This window comes from Dreissena polymorpha, chromosome 3, assembly GCF_020536995.1.
Source record: "Dreissena polymorpha isolate Duluth1 chromosome 3, UMN_Dpol_1.0, whole genome shotgun sequence".
NCBI classification, from domain to species: domain Eukaryota; kingdom Metazoa; phylum Mollusca; class Bivalvia; order Myida; family Dreissenidae; genus Dreissena; species Dreissena polymorpha.
The window spans coordinates 109918545-109934338 of NC_068357.1; the positions used below are offsets into that span (position 1 = coordinate 109918545).

Consider the following 15794-nt stretch of genomic DNA (forward strand, 5'->3'; position numbering starts at 1 on the left):
TTAAAAATATTGAAAGTGTCAAAAGTATTATGTGGGCTTGATAGTATCAATTATATTTCCTCAACATAAATAAGTATTTGAACTTTCTTATACTGATATTTATACCCTAATACAATTAATGTCTACCACATTGACCATAAACATACATTTTAAAAGGCAATTAAAATAATATTTATACTATTAAATTATTTGCTAAAACCATTCAGCATGTTATATTTAAATATTTACAATTAAATATAATGTGTAAAGGGTGCTGTGTATTATTCAATAAATATTTTGGTGTTGAAATGACTGCCTTATCAGTATTTCTCAAATTATGCAATTTTTGGCTTAGACACAGCATGGTATCAGATAAGAGAATAGCCAGTCCCTATCAGTCCTCCATCTAAGCCTAACTAAGGGGTGTTGATATACTTTTGATTTGTTCAGGCACCATCTATTTGAGAACAAGCAGCATCAGCAACTGACTTTAAGCTAGAATTAAGACTTATTATTCAAGTGTAAAATGTCTTGAAATACTTTCAGCATGAAGTATTGTGTGATGAAAAAAATGTGTATTTACTACAATGTGTAAATCAACAATAAAGGAGATTAAAAGTGGGTGGTTAAAGACATATAAAGTGATATGGTCTAGTTCAACAACTGCCTGTATTTTTGGAATACTGAAGAACAGTCTGTTGTAACAGGTTCGTATTTTCAATTCTGCATCCCTTTTTTATTTAGTTTATTGAATTAATTATGATCATTATCATATTTATGTATTGTCACTGGGAAATGTAAATGGATGAGTAAATGTAATGCAATTTTAAAGAAAAACAACACCATTTGAATTATTATGGCTGTATTTTATGGTTATTGTCATCTTAAAGTTATTTATACCTATTTTTGGTCATTAATGGTCAGATTTTTCCCCCATATTAAATGAGAACTTTTAAATTAAAAGGTTAAACCCCATGGAAAGAATGTGCATCATCGCATCGCCTGCCAAAAAAAGGAGCAAAAGAGAGACTACCTGATGTATGGACTTGAATACCAGGTTTTACCCTGCACAAGCTGGCCGACATGAGGAGAACAGGAGTGGGAAAACCGCGCCCTCTCCTTGACCAAGAAAAGCTGAGTTTGTTTAGAGGTAAAACTATACAGGGTACTGGTTATTGCATTTTAAAGGTGTCACACTTCCGACCAGTCCACACAGCAAAATGAGACCACGTATCTTGGTACATTTTCGAACAGTATTTTGTATCAAACGTATTTATTTATGAAAAGCGTTAAGTCACATGTGATCAGGGGTTTAAAATTGCAAAATAAACAACCAAAAACAACAAGCAAACAAACTAGTTTTGATTTAAATTTATAATTTTTATAGCAACAAGATTACCATAACAGCAATATTCAACACTTACATTATAAAATATCTTTCAGGACCTGATCAAATGAGAATATGCACGAGACGCATCGCGCAAAGGCCATGACAGTATAATAGTTGCAAAGAAGTTTGACCGGCTGGTGGCAGACTTGGAGAGAAAGATGAGAGCTGCACTCCGCTGCCTCAAAGAAATGCTGAAAGGCCTTGATTGATATGCATCTTTCTTATGTATATAGCTGTTCGTGTGTATATACTGTACATGTTATTATAGTATGCTATTATTTTTTGTTTTTTTATAATCAAATTATGTTTATATTTATTTCATCAAATTGCCATTGATATTTAATTACTCATGTATGTTAAAAAATGTTGGTGTACATTAAAGTATAAAATTGAATTATCTTGTAATTATTAAAATACACAAATATATATGTTTATATAATTATTGGTTTTTATTGCATATCTGAATTAAAAAAAAATTTTAACAGCATATAATTGAATCAACTGTTAAGGCAAAAGATGCACCTTTAACGCACATGTGTGCTTTTTGTGAGTGCATTTTTTGCTCCCATTCATGTGCATTAATTGTGCGTTTTGTGTGGGTTATAACTGCGCTTAACGTGCGTTAAATGTGCGCTTTTTGTGAGTTAAATGTGCGCTTTTTTATTTAAAAAGCGCACATTTAACGCACATAAAAGCGCACATTTAACACACATGTGCGCTTTTATGTGGGTTATAACTGCGCTTTTCGTGAGTTAAATGTGCGCTTTTTAAATAAAAAAGCGCACATTTAACTCACAAAAAGCGCACATTTAACGCACTTAAAAGCGCACATTTTACACACATAAATGGCAGTCAAAAACGCACTTATAAAAAGCGCACGTTTAACGCACATTTAACGCACATAAAAGCGCACTTTAACACACATGTGCGCTTTTATGTGGGTTATAACTGCGCTTTTTGTGAGTTAAATGTGCGCTTTTTAAATAAAAAAAGCGCACATTTAACTCACAAAAAGCGCACATTTAACTCACAAAAAGCGCACATTTAACGCACTTAAAAGTGCACATTTTACACACATAAATGGTAGTCAAAAACGCACTTATATAAAAAGCGCACGTTTAACGCACATTTAACGCACATAAAAGCGCACATTGAACACACTTATAAAAAGCACACGTTTAACGCACATAAAGCGCACATTTATCCACAAAAAGCACACATTTTCTTGTTTGTTTGTTTTTGTTAAAAACTCACTCGGTAAGAAAAAGCGCACAAAAAACGCAGTGCCAATACCGCCACGTTTAACGCACGCAAAACGTACGTAAAACGTACATTTCACACACTTTTTTGAGAAGGGAAGGCCATCCCTAAAAGCTCACAGTGAGCATGTTGTGTTTAGGAAAACTAACAAAACAAAATCTTACACAATAAAATATATAACAAGTACAAGCTCTCAGTAAAAGGTACAAATTTTATTATAGTTTCTATGATAAAATAAACTATTTAAAATACATTATTGGTTGTATGTAATCAAAACACCACATGCAATGTAATGCATTATCTGGTGAAAACTCGGAAGCATAATAAGATTAAAATACGTACATAATTCATTCTAAAAACATGGATGATAACATTTTGTTATTGCTTTAACAGTTGCAGAACATTGCAGATATAATTATTCAATACTTAAACATAATATTTATAGGTTATTACATTTCAATGGTGTTCCATGGGCAATATTAGCACACTTTTGACAGTATTGTCCTGCGGGCAAATGCCTCCAAAGGTGTGCCTTTATGGGCCCATGACACCTGTCCGGCCGTTTCAAATCTATTTCAGAAAAATATTGACTCATTGTGTTACTATATATAGCAAGGTATGTGATAAAATACTTTATTGACTAATTGTGTTACTATTAATAGTAAGGTAAGTGATAAAATACTTTATTGACTAATGTGTTACTATTTATAGTAAGGTATGTGATAAAATACTCGATTTACTAATTGTGTTACTATTTATAGTAAGGTATGTGATAAAAATATACTATCTATATAAATTCCGACTAGAACATTACATAAGATAACAGAATGTAAACAGGTGAGGTCTGTATCAAAGCAATAAATGGATGTGCAAAAAACTTACTAAATTACTGGGAGGAAATATTGCAATAATGTTAATAACTAATAAACTCTAGATAATATATTCAACAAGACATGTGTAATAAGATGCATGATGAATGACAAAGTAACAGCCCCAATGAGATGTTTCATGCTCTTGCTTGACCTCTGATTCGAAAGGTTGACCTTGGCCAAACCCCAACGAGATGTTTCATGGCCTTGCTTGACCTCTGATTTGAAAGTGTGACCTTAACCCAGCCCCAATGAGATGTTTCATGGCCTTGCTTGACCTCTGATCTTAAAATGTGACCTTGGCCTCTCACATAGACAGACAAGTTCTACATACAAAATGTCATCTCCTCATGGGATCATTAGAGGTAAGTTACATTAAATTAGCATGATGAATGACAAAGTTTACAGTCCCAACGAGCTGTTCTGTGGCCTAATACGACCTTTCACCTCTAAGTGTGACCCTGACCTTTGAGGTAATTACATGAGTATTACACGTGACACATTGTCTTATGATGATTTGTTATTTAAATTCCACCATATATATTGGTAATGTTACGGCTGAGAATTTCAAAATCCATCATTATTTTGCAAAGTTATGGCTGCGACACTTGTTCTATAGCTGGTTTATGGCCAAACAGGACCGTTTTCCACTAAGTTTGACTTTGACCTTTGAGGAGGGAAAAATGGTGTTACAGATGGGATTTTGCTCAAATATTGGTGGACATGTGTGCCAAGTTATTTCAAAACCCATGAGTGTATGGCAGAGTTAAGGCTGAAAATTGGCATAGATATGCAGACAGACAGACATACAGTGCAACTTCTATATGTCACCTTAGCTGGAGAGGCACAAAGATGTCATTTTTATTAAATATGTACAAACTTTGACAAATTGTATGTAAATATCCCGTCTAAATACAAAAATAGCTGTATGTATGATTACAAGTAGGTAATACATGTGCATTTATATGCATATATATGTGTGTAAGAATCAACATGTCAACATATTTGCATAGCTCTATGATGTTAGTGAATGGCTTGACATATATTATACATGTATGTTAATCACTATCCTGGTGTTACAACAACAAACAGGCGTAAATAATAACTCAAATATCCAACAAACAATAAAATGATCAAATCATACTTAACAAAAACACATAGTTAATATATATCATATAGTTTTACAAGTCAAGAAGGCAATATTGGGCATAAATGTCACACTGTCATTACACATATTTAAGTACCATTCATCTTCTAAGCTAATAATACAAATCTAATATAAATATGGTAAAATATACAATATTAAACTATGCATTTTAGTTTATTATCAACATGAAAAAATATATTGCTACTAAGAAATGTTATAAAAAATTGTGATTCAAATATTGCAACTTTTTGACAAACATTTAATCATTCATCACATGTCAATACATTTATCTTGGTTAGCAAAGTGTCAGTTTTACACGAAGAAAAATTCTTTTAACCTTTTTTCCTGATATATTTTGTATTAACAGTTTCGGACAATCCAAAATGATTCTAAATCTATGTAATAAAAGCATATTATATAAGTAACACGTATTGCAGTTTTCAAAATAAATGCTAGTAAAAACCTAAGTTAACAACATAAAAGTACAGAATTTTTATATCACAATTGAACAAAATCTGATTACCCAGAAAACCATTCAACAAAAACCAAAACAACAAACAAAACAACAATAAAATGTAAATGAAGCAAATAACACAAAGTCATCAACACGACAACAGTTGACACTAACAAACCACAAACTAAATGCCAAAACAGAATATAAAACCAACTCATTAAAACATCCATTAACAAAAGCTAGATTTTGAAGATTATTAAGGACCTTGACTTATGCAAATGTTCAATACTTAACCCTTTGCATGCTAGGAAATTTGTCGTCTGCTTAAATGTCGTCTGCTAAATTTATAAAATTTGCATTTTCTTCGATTTTTTTCAAAGAATACTATCATAATAGCAAACAGTTTGGATCCTGATGAGACGCCACGTTCTGTGGCGTCTCATCTGGATCCAAACTGTTTGCAAAGGCCTTTAAAATTCAGTTCCCGCACTGAAAGGGTTAAGCAAGAATTTACCCTGCCATTTTCCAGATACAAGAGTATTTATACATTCACTAAAGAAAAACACTCATAATCATTATATTCTGTAAGGTTAATTAACCGTTGATTTTAATGTGTTTAATTATTCAATTTAGTTTAATTGTTCATCAGTGGTGTTCTAAAATCAATCTCAACAACCATAACAAACAAATGGTGAGCATCACTTATTGAATAATTAGTGAACATGGTGAGCTCCCTAATTGTAGCAGAAGTGTTATGTAAAAAACATTTCGTTAGGCATTACCCTTTGTAAAGTACCCCGATTCAATGTATCACATTGCATTTTTGTGTCAAGAAGAACATGTGCAAATTGAACAGACATTATACAGTTTCAGGCATAAATTACAAAGCTCTAATATAGGAAATGGATATACAATGAAAACAAAGCATTCACTAGAAATGCTAACAAATAATTATTAAATGCTAACTGAAATCAATAAAACAAGAGCACCGCATAACGGATGCCACGCTCGGCTGTGGGTGCAGTTTTGAATAAATGAAAGCTTGTCAGAATTATTTTTTATCTTTTTACAGGTCACAGTGATCTTGACCTTTGACCTAGTGACCCTAAAATGGGTGTGGCATGTAGAACAAATCATGGTGCAGGTACATATGAAGTTTCAAAGTTGTTGATTGAAGCACTTTGATTTTAGAGTCAATGTTCAAAACCTTAACAAAATGTTAAGGTTTTAGCACAACGCGGACATCGAAGAAGAGCTGGCTATGACAATACCTCCGAAAACAGCCGAGCTACAAAAGTAAGACATAATATAAGTAAAACAAAATCATGTTAGAAATATAAGAATGCATAAAATGAATATGGCATGATGACAGTGACAAGATTTGTCCTGTTCCTTTCATGTTTAGTTTGGAACATTTCAGCAAACTCACATTAAAACTACAATTTTTTAAATATAATTAATACAAGATTAAGTTGCTATTCATGTAAAGTATTAATAATTTCCCTAAGTATATTTTCAAACTATCTTAGTAAACTGATGACACTTTGTACATATTAATCATTCTAATTCTTGGAAAATGTCCAGGATGCATTCAAGGTTTTTGGAGGGGAAATACACAATTTTTTGTTCAGTCTAGTAAAAAAACAAAATCATCAGTTACTTTTAATATTCTCTATTTAAAAAGAACAGAAATTTCTATTGCCTTGAATATAAACTCTCTATTTTTAGTATAGTATAGCAAAACATGTCTACACACCAGTATAAGGCTAAATAAATGCTGCCTAACAGATATTTACATAAAGAAAACACTGCTGAATAGTTTTTGTTGTGATACCTTGCAACACTGTCAGCTCTGCACTTACAGGAAGATAATTATGGATGTAGAACTCTGCTAATAAGAATTACAGGACGGAATCCTGTATAATTTTTTGTGTGTATATATTCTATAATAGAAACAAGGAGTGCAACTTCATTTGCCGAAAAACTACACCATTTAAAATTGTTCGAGTTACATGGTTTACAGTAAAGATGGTGTAGTTTTTCGGCAAATGAAGTTGCACTCCTTGTTTCTATTATTACATACATAAAAAATTTTTTTATACAGAATTCCCTCCTGTGATAAGAATGATTTAGTATATATGTTGTTAATGTGAGAGTAATGAGCATTTAAGCTAACATCAAAGGACTGTAAAATGGAGATGTGTACTACTCTAGTGACAGACACATGCAGACCAATTCTGAGGTTGCATGATTATGATTTGGTAAAGAGATCATAATGGTGATGATGATCATTGATTGTCATTTGCAAACCCTTCTCCACAACGTCAAGTATAGTAATGAATTACGCCTCTGGTAATACCATGGTCAACAACTTAAATTTCATAGATACAAATAGTTGTAAAATGTTTTGCGCATTTTTGCATGCAAAAAAATAATAATTTTTTTAAAATGGCAAGACTAGTACATGTTTTATATTAACAAGACCTGTCACTTTAAGATGACATATGCCCCCCTGAATGTGCTCAAGTTAATTAATATACAAGACAATAATTTTGGCAACCCAGGAAAGGAAACCAGGTAAAAAGAGATCTGACACTCTTTCTCATTAAGCTTTACATTTGTGCAAATTCATTATAAAATCAACCTTCATGTTTTTTATGCAAACATCCTCTCATCGAAGTTTACAAAGATTATTTTAAATCCATCATTATATAGGAAAGGAATGACCAAGACGGAAATTCTCAGACAGACAGAAAGATTCACAGTGCAACTGCTACATGCAGCCCCTTTGGGGGCTTCAAAGGATTTTCTCATTGTTATACTGATGGTAATATAGTATCACATTAAAAAACACACAATATGTTGTTCAAATTAGCCAGTATCCTAATTTCAATCTTATTAACCCTTTGCATGCTGGGAAATTTGTCGTCTGCTAAAATGTCTTCTGCTGAATTTCTAAAATTAGCATTTTCTTCGATTTTTTTTAAAGAATACTATCAGAATAGCAAACAGTTTGGATCCTGATGAGACGCCACGTTCTGTGGCGTCTCATCTGGATCCAAACTGTTTGCAAAGGCCTTTAAAATTCAGCTCCAGCGCTTTAAGGGTTAAGAATCAAGAGACCTCTAGCATTCACTTCATATCTAAAAGAGGTATCAACCATGAACTGCAAGTGAATGTCACTATTTATGCTTGCGCAGGAGATCAGTGAGAACAAGACCGGCAGAGTACTCCCGCACATCAATCGTGGCCGTACCGTGGAAAAGAATGTTGGAGTAGATGGTCACATACTCGAAAAACGCAAACCAACTGTACACTGAAAAGCAAATCCAAATGGGATTGTGCATGAATCAAAATGCTTATAGCAAATTTAACCCATTTATGCCTAGTGGACTCTCCTATCCTTCTAAATTGGATCAATTTATTTCCAAAATTAGGAATGTCTTGTATATTTAGAATATTTCTTACAGAAATTCCTTTAAGCAAACAGCGCAGACCCTGATGAGACGCTGCATCATGCAGCATCTCATCTGGGTCCACGCTGTTTACCAAGACCTTTTTTCTAGATGCTAGGCATAAATGGGTTAAATCTGTATACACACATATCAAAGTGATGCACACATATTTCAACATGAGGACATTGTTTGCTCAAATACATGATCAAAGAAATGAAATGCACTGAATGTTAAGGTCACAGTGGAATAATAGATATGGTTTCGTCTTGGTTAATGAGTGCAGCAGAAGCATAGCTAATATTTGTTGTGAAAACTCTATGATGATGTCTTTTAGCTATTATGGTAACATGAAATCACACATGTAATATCTTTTTTAAAAGACAGTGTTAAAATTAATACTGATGTCTTTTTTCTCCAAAAGAACTACCTATAGCTATAAACAAGACTTTTCAACCTTTTGATTAATCAAACACCATGAACCATAATTTATTTGAGCTTAACTCAATCAGTATTATTTCCTGTACCTCAAACAAAGCGATCTTAGAGCACCTTGCATTGATTCTAGAATTGTTAAGCAAATAAACCAAATAAAAACTATCCGAATGTATACTGAAAGCACCCTTCATATAAACTGCACAGGCTAAAGTGCCTTCAATAATAATGAGCAACCTGCCCTTTTCAAATTTTAACTAAAGCACTGATTAATAAATAAATAACTGATAAAATGCTGTACAAAACAACAATTTTAAATTAATCCACGTATCATTTTCACCATAAACTGTTACAATAGCTGGTGCAAGAAAGCACGCTTGAGTACTTTCATCTTTGATGGTTAGTAACCTAATGTAATGACCACAACTGCATGTTTGAATTTGGAAAATCTCTAGTAGTTAAAAAGTATATGAAACTTGAAGCTAAAAACTTATTATTTTAAACATATAAAAATGTCATCATGTAAAGAAAATAAATGTTCAAATGTTTACAAATAAATTTAGTTGAAGTAAGTCAGATTTGCAGTCACGATTCAGCTTTAAAGCTGCCAACACTCAAAATTAATCCACAACACCTTCATCCAAACTTATTTTTATTTAGAAGAAAGCATTTTTTACTTTGAGTTACGATGACCTTGAATACACTGGCCCCAAATGTAATATCACCTTTGGTCTGAATGTAAGCTACTCTACCTACAAACAAGATGACAACACAATACCACCATCCAAACTAAATATCACACCTAATCAAGATAAGAATGTCATTAGGGTGTGTTAGCATGTGCTGTGTGTAATCAAATGCATGACATGGGAATTTTAGCAAACAGAATCAGACGACTGTTTGGGATTTTCAATCGGTCTTTCATGACCCCGATCTGTCTAGGAACGACAAAACCGAAAAAAATATGATCCCTGGGTGGAAGCAATTAGATTTTAGAGCCAATGTAAAAAACCTTAACAAAATGTTTAGGTTTCAGCACGACGCGGACGGCGGACGAGCTGGCTATGACAATACCTCGGTCTCCGAAAACGCTGAGCTAAAAATAAAGTGTCGCTGTTTAGACTTACCATAGGGCTCACAGTATGCGTTGTGTCTGAAGTAGGAATAGAGTGCCAGTGAGAAACTGGCAATGTTTATCACAGCAAACAGCTTCTTGAGCATGTAAGACTTCCTGTCCTGAAAAATATGTGATATTAGGCTGAAATATATATGAGGTATGTAATGGGAAAACCACTCTTGTGTATGCAGACAAGTCAAGTGTCACCCAAAATGAACCTGTGCCCATGGGGTGAACTTTTATGATGCGTACATCTGTTACCAGAGGATTTAAATCTCTGTGAAGTAAAAATTAAAAATATGAATTTTGCTGAAATTTTGCATAGTATCATACACAGTCTATTATGAAGCATATGATGCACAATTAAAGTTCATTTAAACATGGTTTTCTTTGACTATCATTAATCATTTTCACTTTTTTTTAATTTTTAAAACTGTCAGCAAAACAGCCACTATTCTTTCAATACTGTTATACCTTAGCATCAAAAAGCTTCCATTTCTAGTGAGTACGGACATTAACGTTTTAAACCTTTACCATTTAGATACATATTTTGACGCTTACACAAAATGTATGTAGTCCCTTAGAAAGTTAAATTTAATAAGATACTTTTCTGACTAGATTCAAGTTTTAAATGCTTCATTGTCAACCCTCAGATACTGATGAGCAGCAAACAGCATAAAACCTGAACAGACTGTGAGTTACTCGCAGGCTGTTCTGGTTTCATGCTGCTTGCACATAGCCATTTTTACTTTGCTTCTGAATGGGAAAATGTTAATTGGGCTATGTTACCTCAGGATGTGTCCTGTTGCCCCATTTTGAGAGAACTATACTAAGTAGGAACACTAGCCAGGAACAAGCCATAAACAGCACAAAACTGTTTTCATGGATATCTGGAAAAAAAAGCAAAAGCAATGGACATTTCAACTATAGAATTATGTGTTTTAAGGGGGTTCAGTTGGTTAACTGGTAAATGACCAAACATTCACTTAAGCAAAAGTTTAAATATTCCATGACAGATTTGTTTATTTTTTTATATTATTTGTTACTTTAATTATTGAACTGTATAAGTAATGATGTAGTCAAAAATTAAAGAAATAAAACAGGCATACAATAACAATATTTTATTGATTGTTTCTTTAAAAATCATTGATGCAAGTAGTAACAAAAATAATTTTTCACAGCTTATTAATGATTCTTATGCTTTGAATGTTCACTTCTTCAATGACATTCTTATTGCCAATGTCCCTAGTACCCATTCAAATATTATCTTGGCTTATAGTTTATTTGTTAAGTGCGTTGTTTTCAAAAGTATTTCAGTGATACCACTGCAGCAAGTTAACAAGCTCATGCTTGTTCTGGGTAAGCTGCTTGTCCATTACTTAGTGCACTTACTAATCCCTCAAACAGCCAAACACTTAAAAACGCCCTACTTGAATCTGAGATAGGGGACACTAGGCAGCAGAAAGAATCTCATGGCCAATCCAGACACAAGCAATGTTGCCAAGCTGGAGATCAAACCTGCCTTCCTTGGTTTTATAGTCCAGCACTTTTCCGAATTAGCTAGATAGCCACTTGGCTGGAACAAGAGCTGTCTCCATAGGATGACATATGCCCCCAAAAAACACTTTGATAGAAGTTATGAGAATTTTTCAAAACCTAAACGCAGATTTTGAAACCTAAACGTGGACCCTAAGTTTAAGGTCAAGGTCACAGCGGTCAAAATTTGTGTGCGTATGGAAAGGCCTTGTCCATAAACACATGTATACCAAATATGAAGGTTACATCTGAAGCAGCATAGAAGTTATGAGCATTTTTTGAAACCTTAACGCAAAGTGTGACGCACAGACAGATGGACGGACGGACAGACAGACTATATCACTATAGACAGATCACTATATGCCCTCTATCGCGGACATAAAAAATTAAGAAATGAATATAATTCAGCTCATGGAAATTTCACATGTCAAATTTGCTTGCATAATGATTTGGGCTAGTGGGATAACACTTGGTGATCTATGCCATGATAATATTTTTCTGACAATGTTTCTTCAACACAATCCTTTTTTTGATTGGATATTCATCTAGATTACCATGAAGGTTTTCTTTGAAAATGAAATAGAATGACGATTATATAGTACCAACAAAGTCTAGACAAAACACTTACTTCTGTTTTCAAGTGAAGACACACAGGTTAAAGTCACCAGCATGAGATTCTCAACCACGTGAAGGCCTATTGTTATCTTCACAAGCAATCCATATAAAGCCTGGCTTTTACCTGGAATGATAAGTGTTGAATATAATATGAAATATAATCACAGTAATTAATGAACATAAGCGTTGTCACTGTATGAGCCATATTCCCCGGAATCATAATTTTGACCATACATTGAAAAGCCAACCATCAATATTTGGCAAATCAAAGCAGTATTACTTACAGGTATTCATTTAGGTACAGAAAACTCAAAGTTCTCTCTTGATCGTATATTATTTTTTATTACAATTAATTTTATACCAATAGTTATGCTTTGTTCAAGAAAATAAAACAAAGCACAAAGCCTCCATAAATACTTGTATATACTTATGGTACTTGTACTTTGAACTTCCTTTCAATGCCCTCTATCACTACATAAACTATAATTTGAATCCCTTAAATACATCCTTATTTATGGTCTACACAAGAAACATCACAATGATGGACAGACGATTACTACATCATATGCTTCTCTTTAAGGGCAAAAACATTAGGCAAACTGACAGACATTTCCTTTGAATTCCAAAATTCCAAAATTGTTTCGTATATATCGTCAAACTGTTTTACATTAAAATGAACACCGCTGTATTTAACTTAAGTTTAGCAAGGTTAGTGAAAAGGATTACCATTTCATTTATTTTTGCCATCTTTCATTGTGCAAAGCTGATATCCCTTTTCAAGGTTAAAAATGGTCTTTTTTGCTATATTTTGGAAAAACAATAGATTGGAAATGTTGCATTGAAAAATTCTCAATGGTGGGAAAAACTTTGATTGCAATAACTACACAATTTCAAAGAAAAATTCTGTATGTATTAAAGTACATACATTTGATAAAGCTTTTAATTTGTTATAGAGTTACTACTCACATTAATACATGCTTAACACGTTAAAAAGATTATAATAAAATAAGTAAATGAAGAATATATAATTCTCATTAAGTAGTATAAAGATGAAACTAAATGATAGAACATTCATATTCCGGAAATGTTTATTCTGCTGATTTCAGGGAGGGTGTCTATATTTAAATACAAAAGATGGTGGACAAAAATTGTTTCAATTCTTCTTGTACAGAGGATAAAACAGTTTTCTCAGAAAATCTACAGAGCAAATCAGCCCTCTCATATTTCCCATCCAAGCATACAGTGTCATATTGTATATGCTTCAGAGTCATGGTACCACTTTTTGGTTAGAAAGTTCATAACCCTCTGCTGCCAAAAAATTCATAAAAAATATAATTTTCAAAGAAATCCATTCAAACAAAAAGAAAATGCCTTCTTAAACCTATAATAGTATTCCTGCAAGCATTTTACATTTTACATTTTACAATTACATGTATTTATGTCTGAACAAATCATTGGTTCATGCTATCCAGAGCACCAGATAAGCCTTTCTACTCGAGGGTAGTTTACCCCCTGAGCTATTTATCTGATGGTATTTTACTTTCTGACCCTCTGCTTAAAGGGAATTGGAGATTTGTAAAAGGTAGTTCTTTTTAGCAACAGTTAAAGTGACCTTTGAAATATATTTTTATTAAGGGTGTTAGTGGATCCGATTCCATATTTTGTATCTGAACATCTGTTTGTGATATCTGGATACCATCCCGATAACTGTATAGATCAGCATTATAAGACAAAAGTGTACCAGAAATCATATTCGTATATTCTTTTGATAAAGTTTGTTAGTAAATAACTGTATATAAAAAGGTCCCTTCTAATGATTTTTTAATGATCAAAATATAGAAGTCCAAAACCTATGACAGGTGAAGAACTACAGTTTTCACAAAATTTCAATATGCAACATCCGGAGATGGCTCCTGTCAGCATATACACAAACATGACGTATTCAACACATTGTGAATGGCGTTCATAAAAAGCGTTTGTCGTAATAAAATTTATTTTTATATTAAAGGGAGCATATTCCATCAAATACACATCTTTAAGTTCATTGCAATAAATAATCTTATGTGCTTACCATGTAATCAAGGCTGTTAATAATATTAATCAAACCAAAATTTATTTCAATTATGTGTGTAATAAGTTGTAATTGTCTAGTATAATGAATGCATGCTTATGTCTTATATATAATAAACAAGGAGTATTGTGTTGTTATTATTTTAAATAAATGTGATTGTATTTATAATGAAAAACTTGAGCTGATCAAGTAAATACATTATTTTAAGGCAGATTTCTTTCTCTAAATAACCCTTTGTAACGATTCAATGTTGACCACTCCAGTTCCCACTCTATAACTTTCTTAATCCTCAGGCTACTATATAGTACCCCATAATTATAATTACTAAAAGATATTTAGCAAAATAAAATAGACATTTCCTCAAATAGCTGTTGTATCTTGAGCAACCTATACATGTGCCTACCTACTTGGACCTGCATGTACCAATTATACCAGGCAGCTGCAAACATGAACCTTGGTGCTGCATGCAGAGCGATAAAGATCCGCCAGATATAACACTGTGGACAGCGACTGATGCATGCACTCACAGTGGGAAGGATGTTGCGAACCTGCACACAATAAAAAGTATAGCAAAACAAAGTGAAATGGACACTGATTTTTAATAGACTTTATGCATTACTGTATTTCAATAACAAATATTGAATGTAAAATATCAGTTCCCATACTGTATCAAGAACTATTAATTTAAACATGATAATCCCATTAGTCTTTTGGTGCCGTTGTACTTAGTTATCCTGGAATCAAGTAAGTTAAACATTCATTGGTAACTTTCTTGAAGAGCTCAAAATATGAGCATATCATATATTTGTATATAATTGAAAGAAAAACTTCGTTTAGTTTCGTTTGCAATACATGTTTGTCTAAGAAATAACTATCACGAGAATACAAGTGAACAATGTTACTTATTGTAGTAGTCTTTTATCCGAATTCCGACAGTCCGAAAGCACTTACATTACAGTGTGTCGCGGTAGAACCCTTAAAGTCATACAATATGGAGTAAGCTATCGCAATAAACGTGGCAAGACCGGGCAATCCCATAGTAAAATATCCCAAATGCGATGCTTTTACGTAGCAAAGTGTATTTTTCTCCATATTTGTCCTAGAGCGCTGTTGCTATTTTGATAATTGTCGGCCCTTACGTAGGTTACATACAGCTATATTTGTATGATGCGTAATAGCATTTAACTAACAACGCCTGTGTATTTCGCAGTTTGTGAGGTCCTTCCGCAACACGGAGCGTATATCTAGAGTCCGTGTTCCGCACATGAGGCTGAATTATGTGAGAACCCGTAATTTACTAGACTCACGAAAGTTGTAATAAATTTAATTATATCTGAAATTTTCTGACATTTCGACGTTATTGAAATATTTTCTATTGTATAGTGGTCTTGTGTGTTGTGTGTGCTGGTGGGTGTGGGTGGAGGGAGGGGGGGGGGATGCGACAAACACAATAAATCACTAACGTCATT

The 15794-nt window shown here is 33.1% G+C and overlaps 1 protein-coding gene and 1 long non-coding RNA gene across 2 annotated transcripts; one reads left to right on the top strand and one right to left on the bottom strand.

Annotated features, from left to right (window-relative positions):
- Window positions 1–217: 217 nt before the first annotated feature.
- Window positions 218–1763, top strand: LOC127873528 (uncharacterized). The gene is made up of 3 exons (XR_008046220.1): window positions 218–686; window positions 944–1129; window positions 1423–1763. It is a non-coding gene; the product is annotated as an uncharacterized LOC127873528 (long non-coding RNA).
- Window positions 1764–8200: 6437 nt separating this feature from the next.
- LOC127874292 (post-GPI attachment to proteins factor 2-like) lies at window positions 8201–15452 on the bottom strand. Its single transcript, XM_052418518.1, has 6 exons — window positions 15277–15452; window positions 14729–14873; window positions 12268–12378; window positions 10893–10993; window positions 10114–10222; window positions 8201–8415 (listed from the first exon to the last, which is right to left on the bottom strand). The coding sequence occupies exons 1-6, from the start codon at window positions 15415–15417 to the stop codon at window positions 8282–8284; spliced, it is 741 nt and encodes a 246-aa protein (XP_052274478.1). The 5' UTR covers window positions 15418–15452; the 3' UTR covers window positions 8201–8281.
- Window positions 15453–15794: the final 342 nt, after the last annotated feature.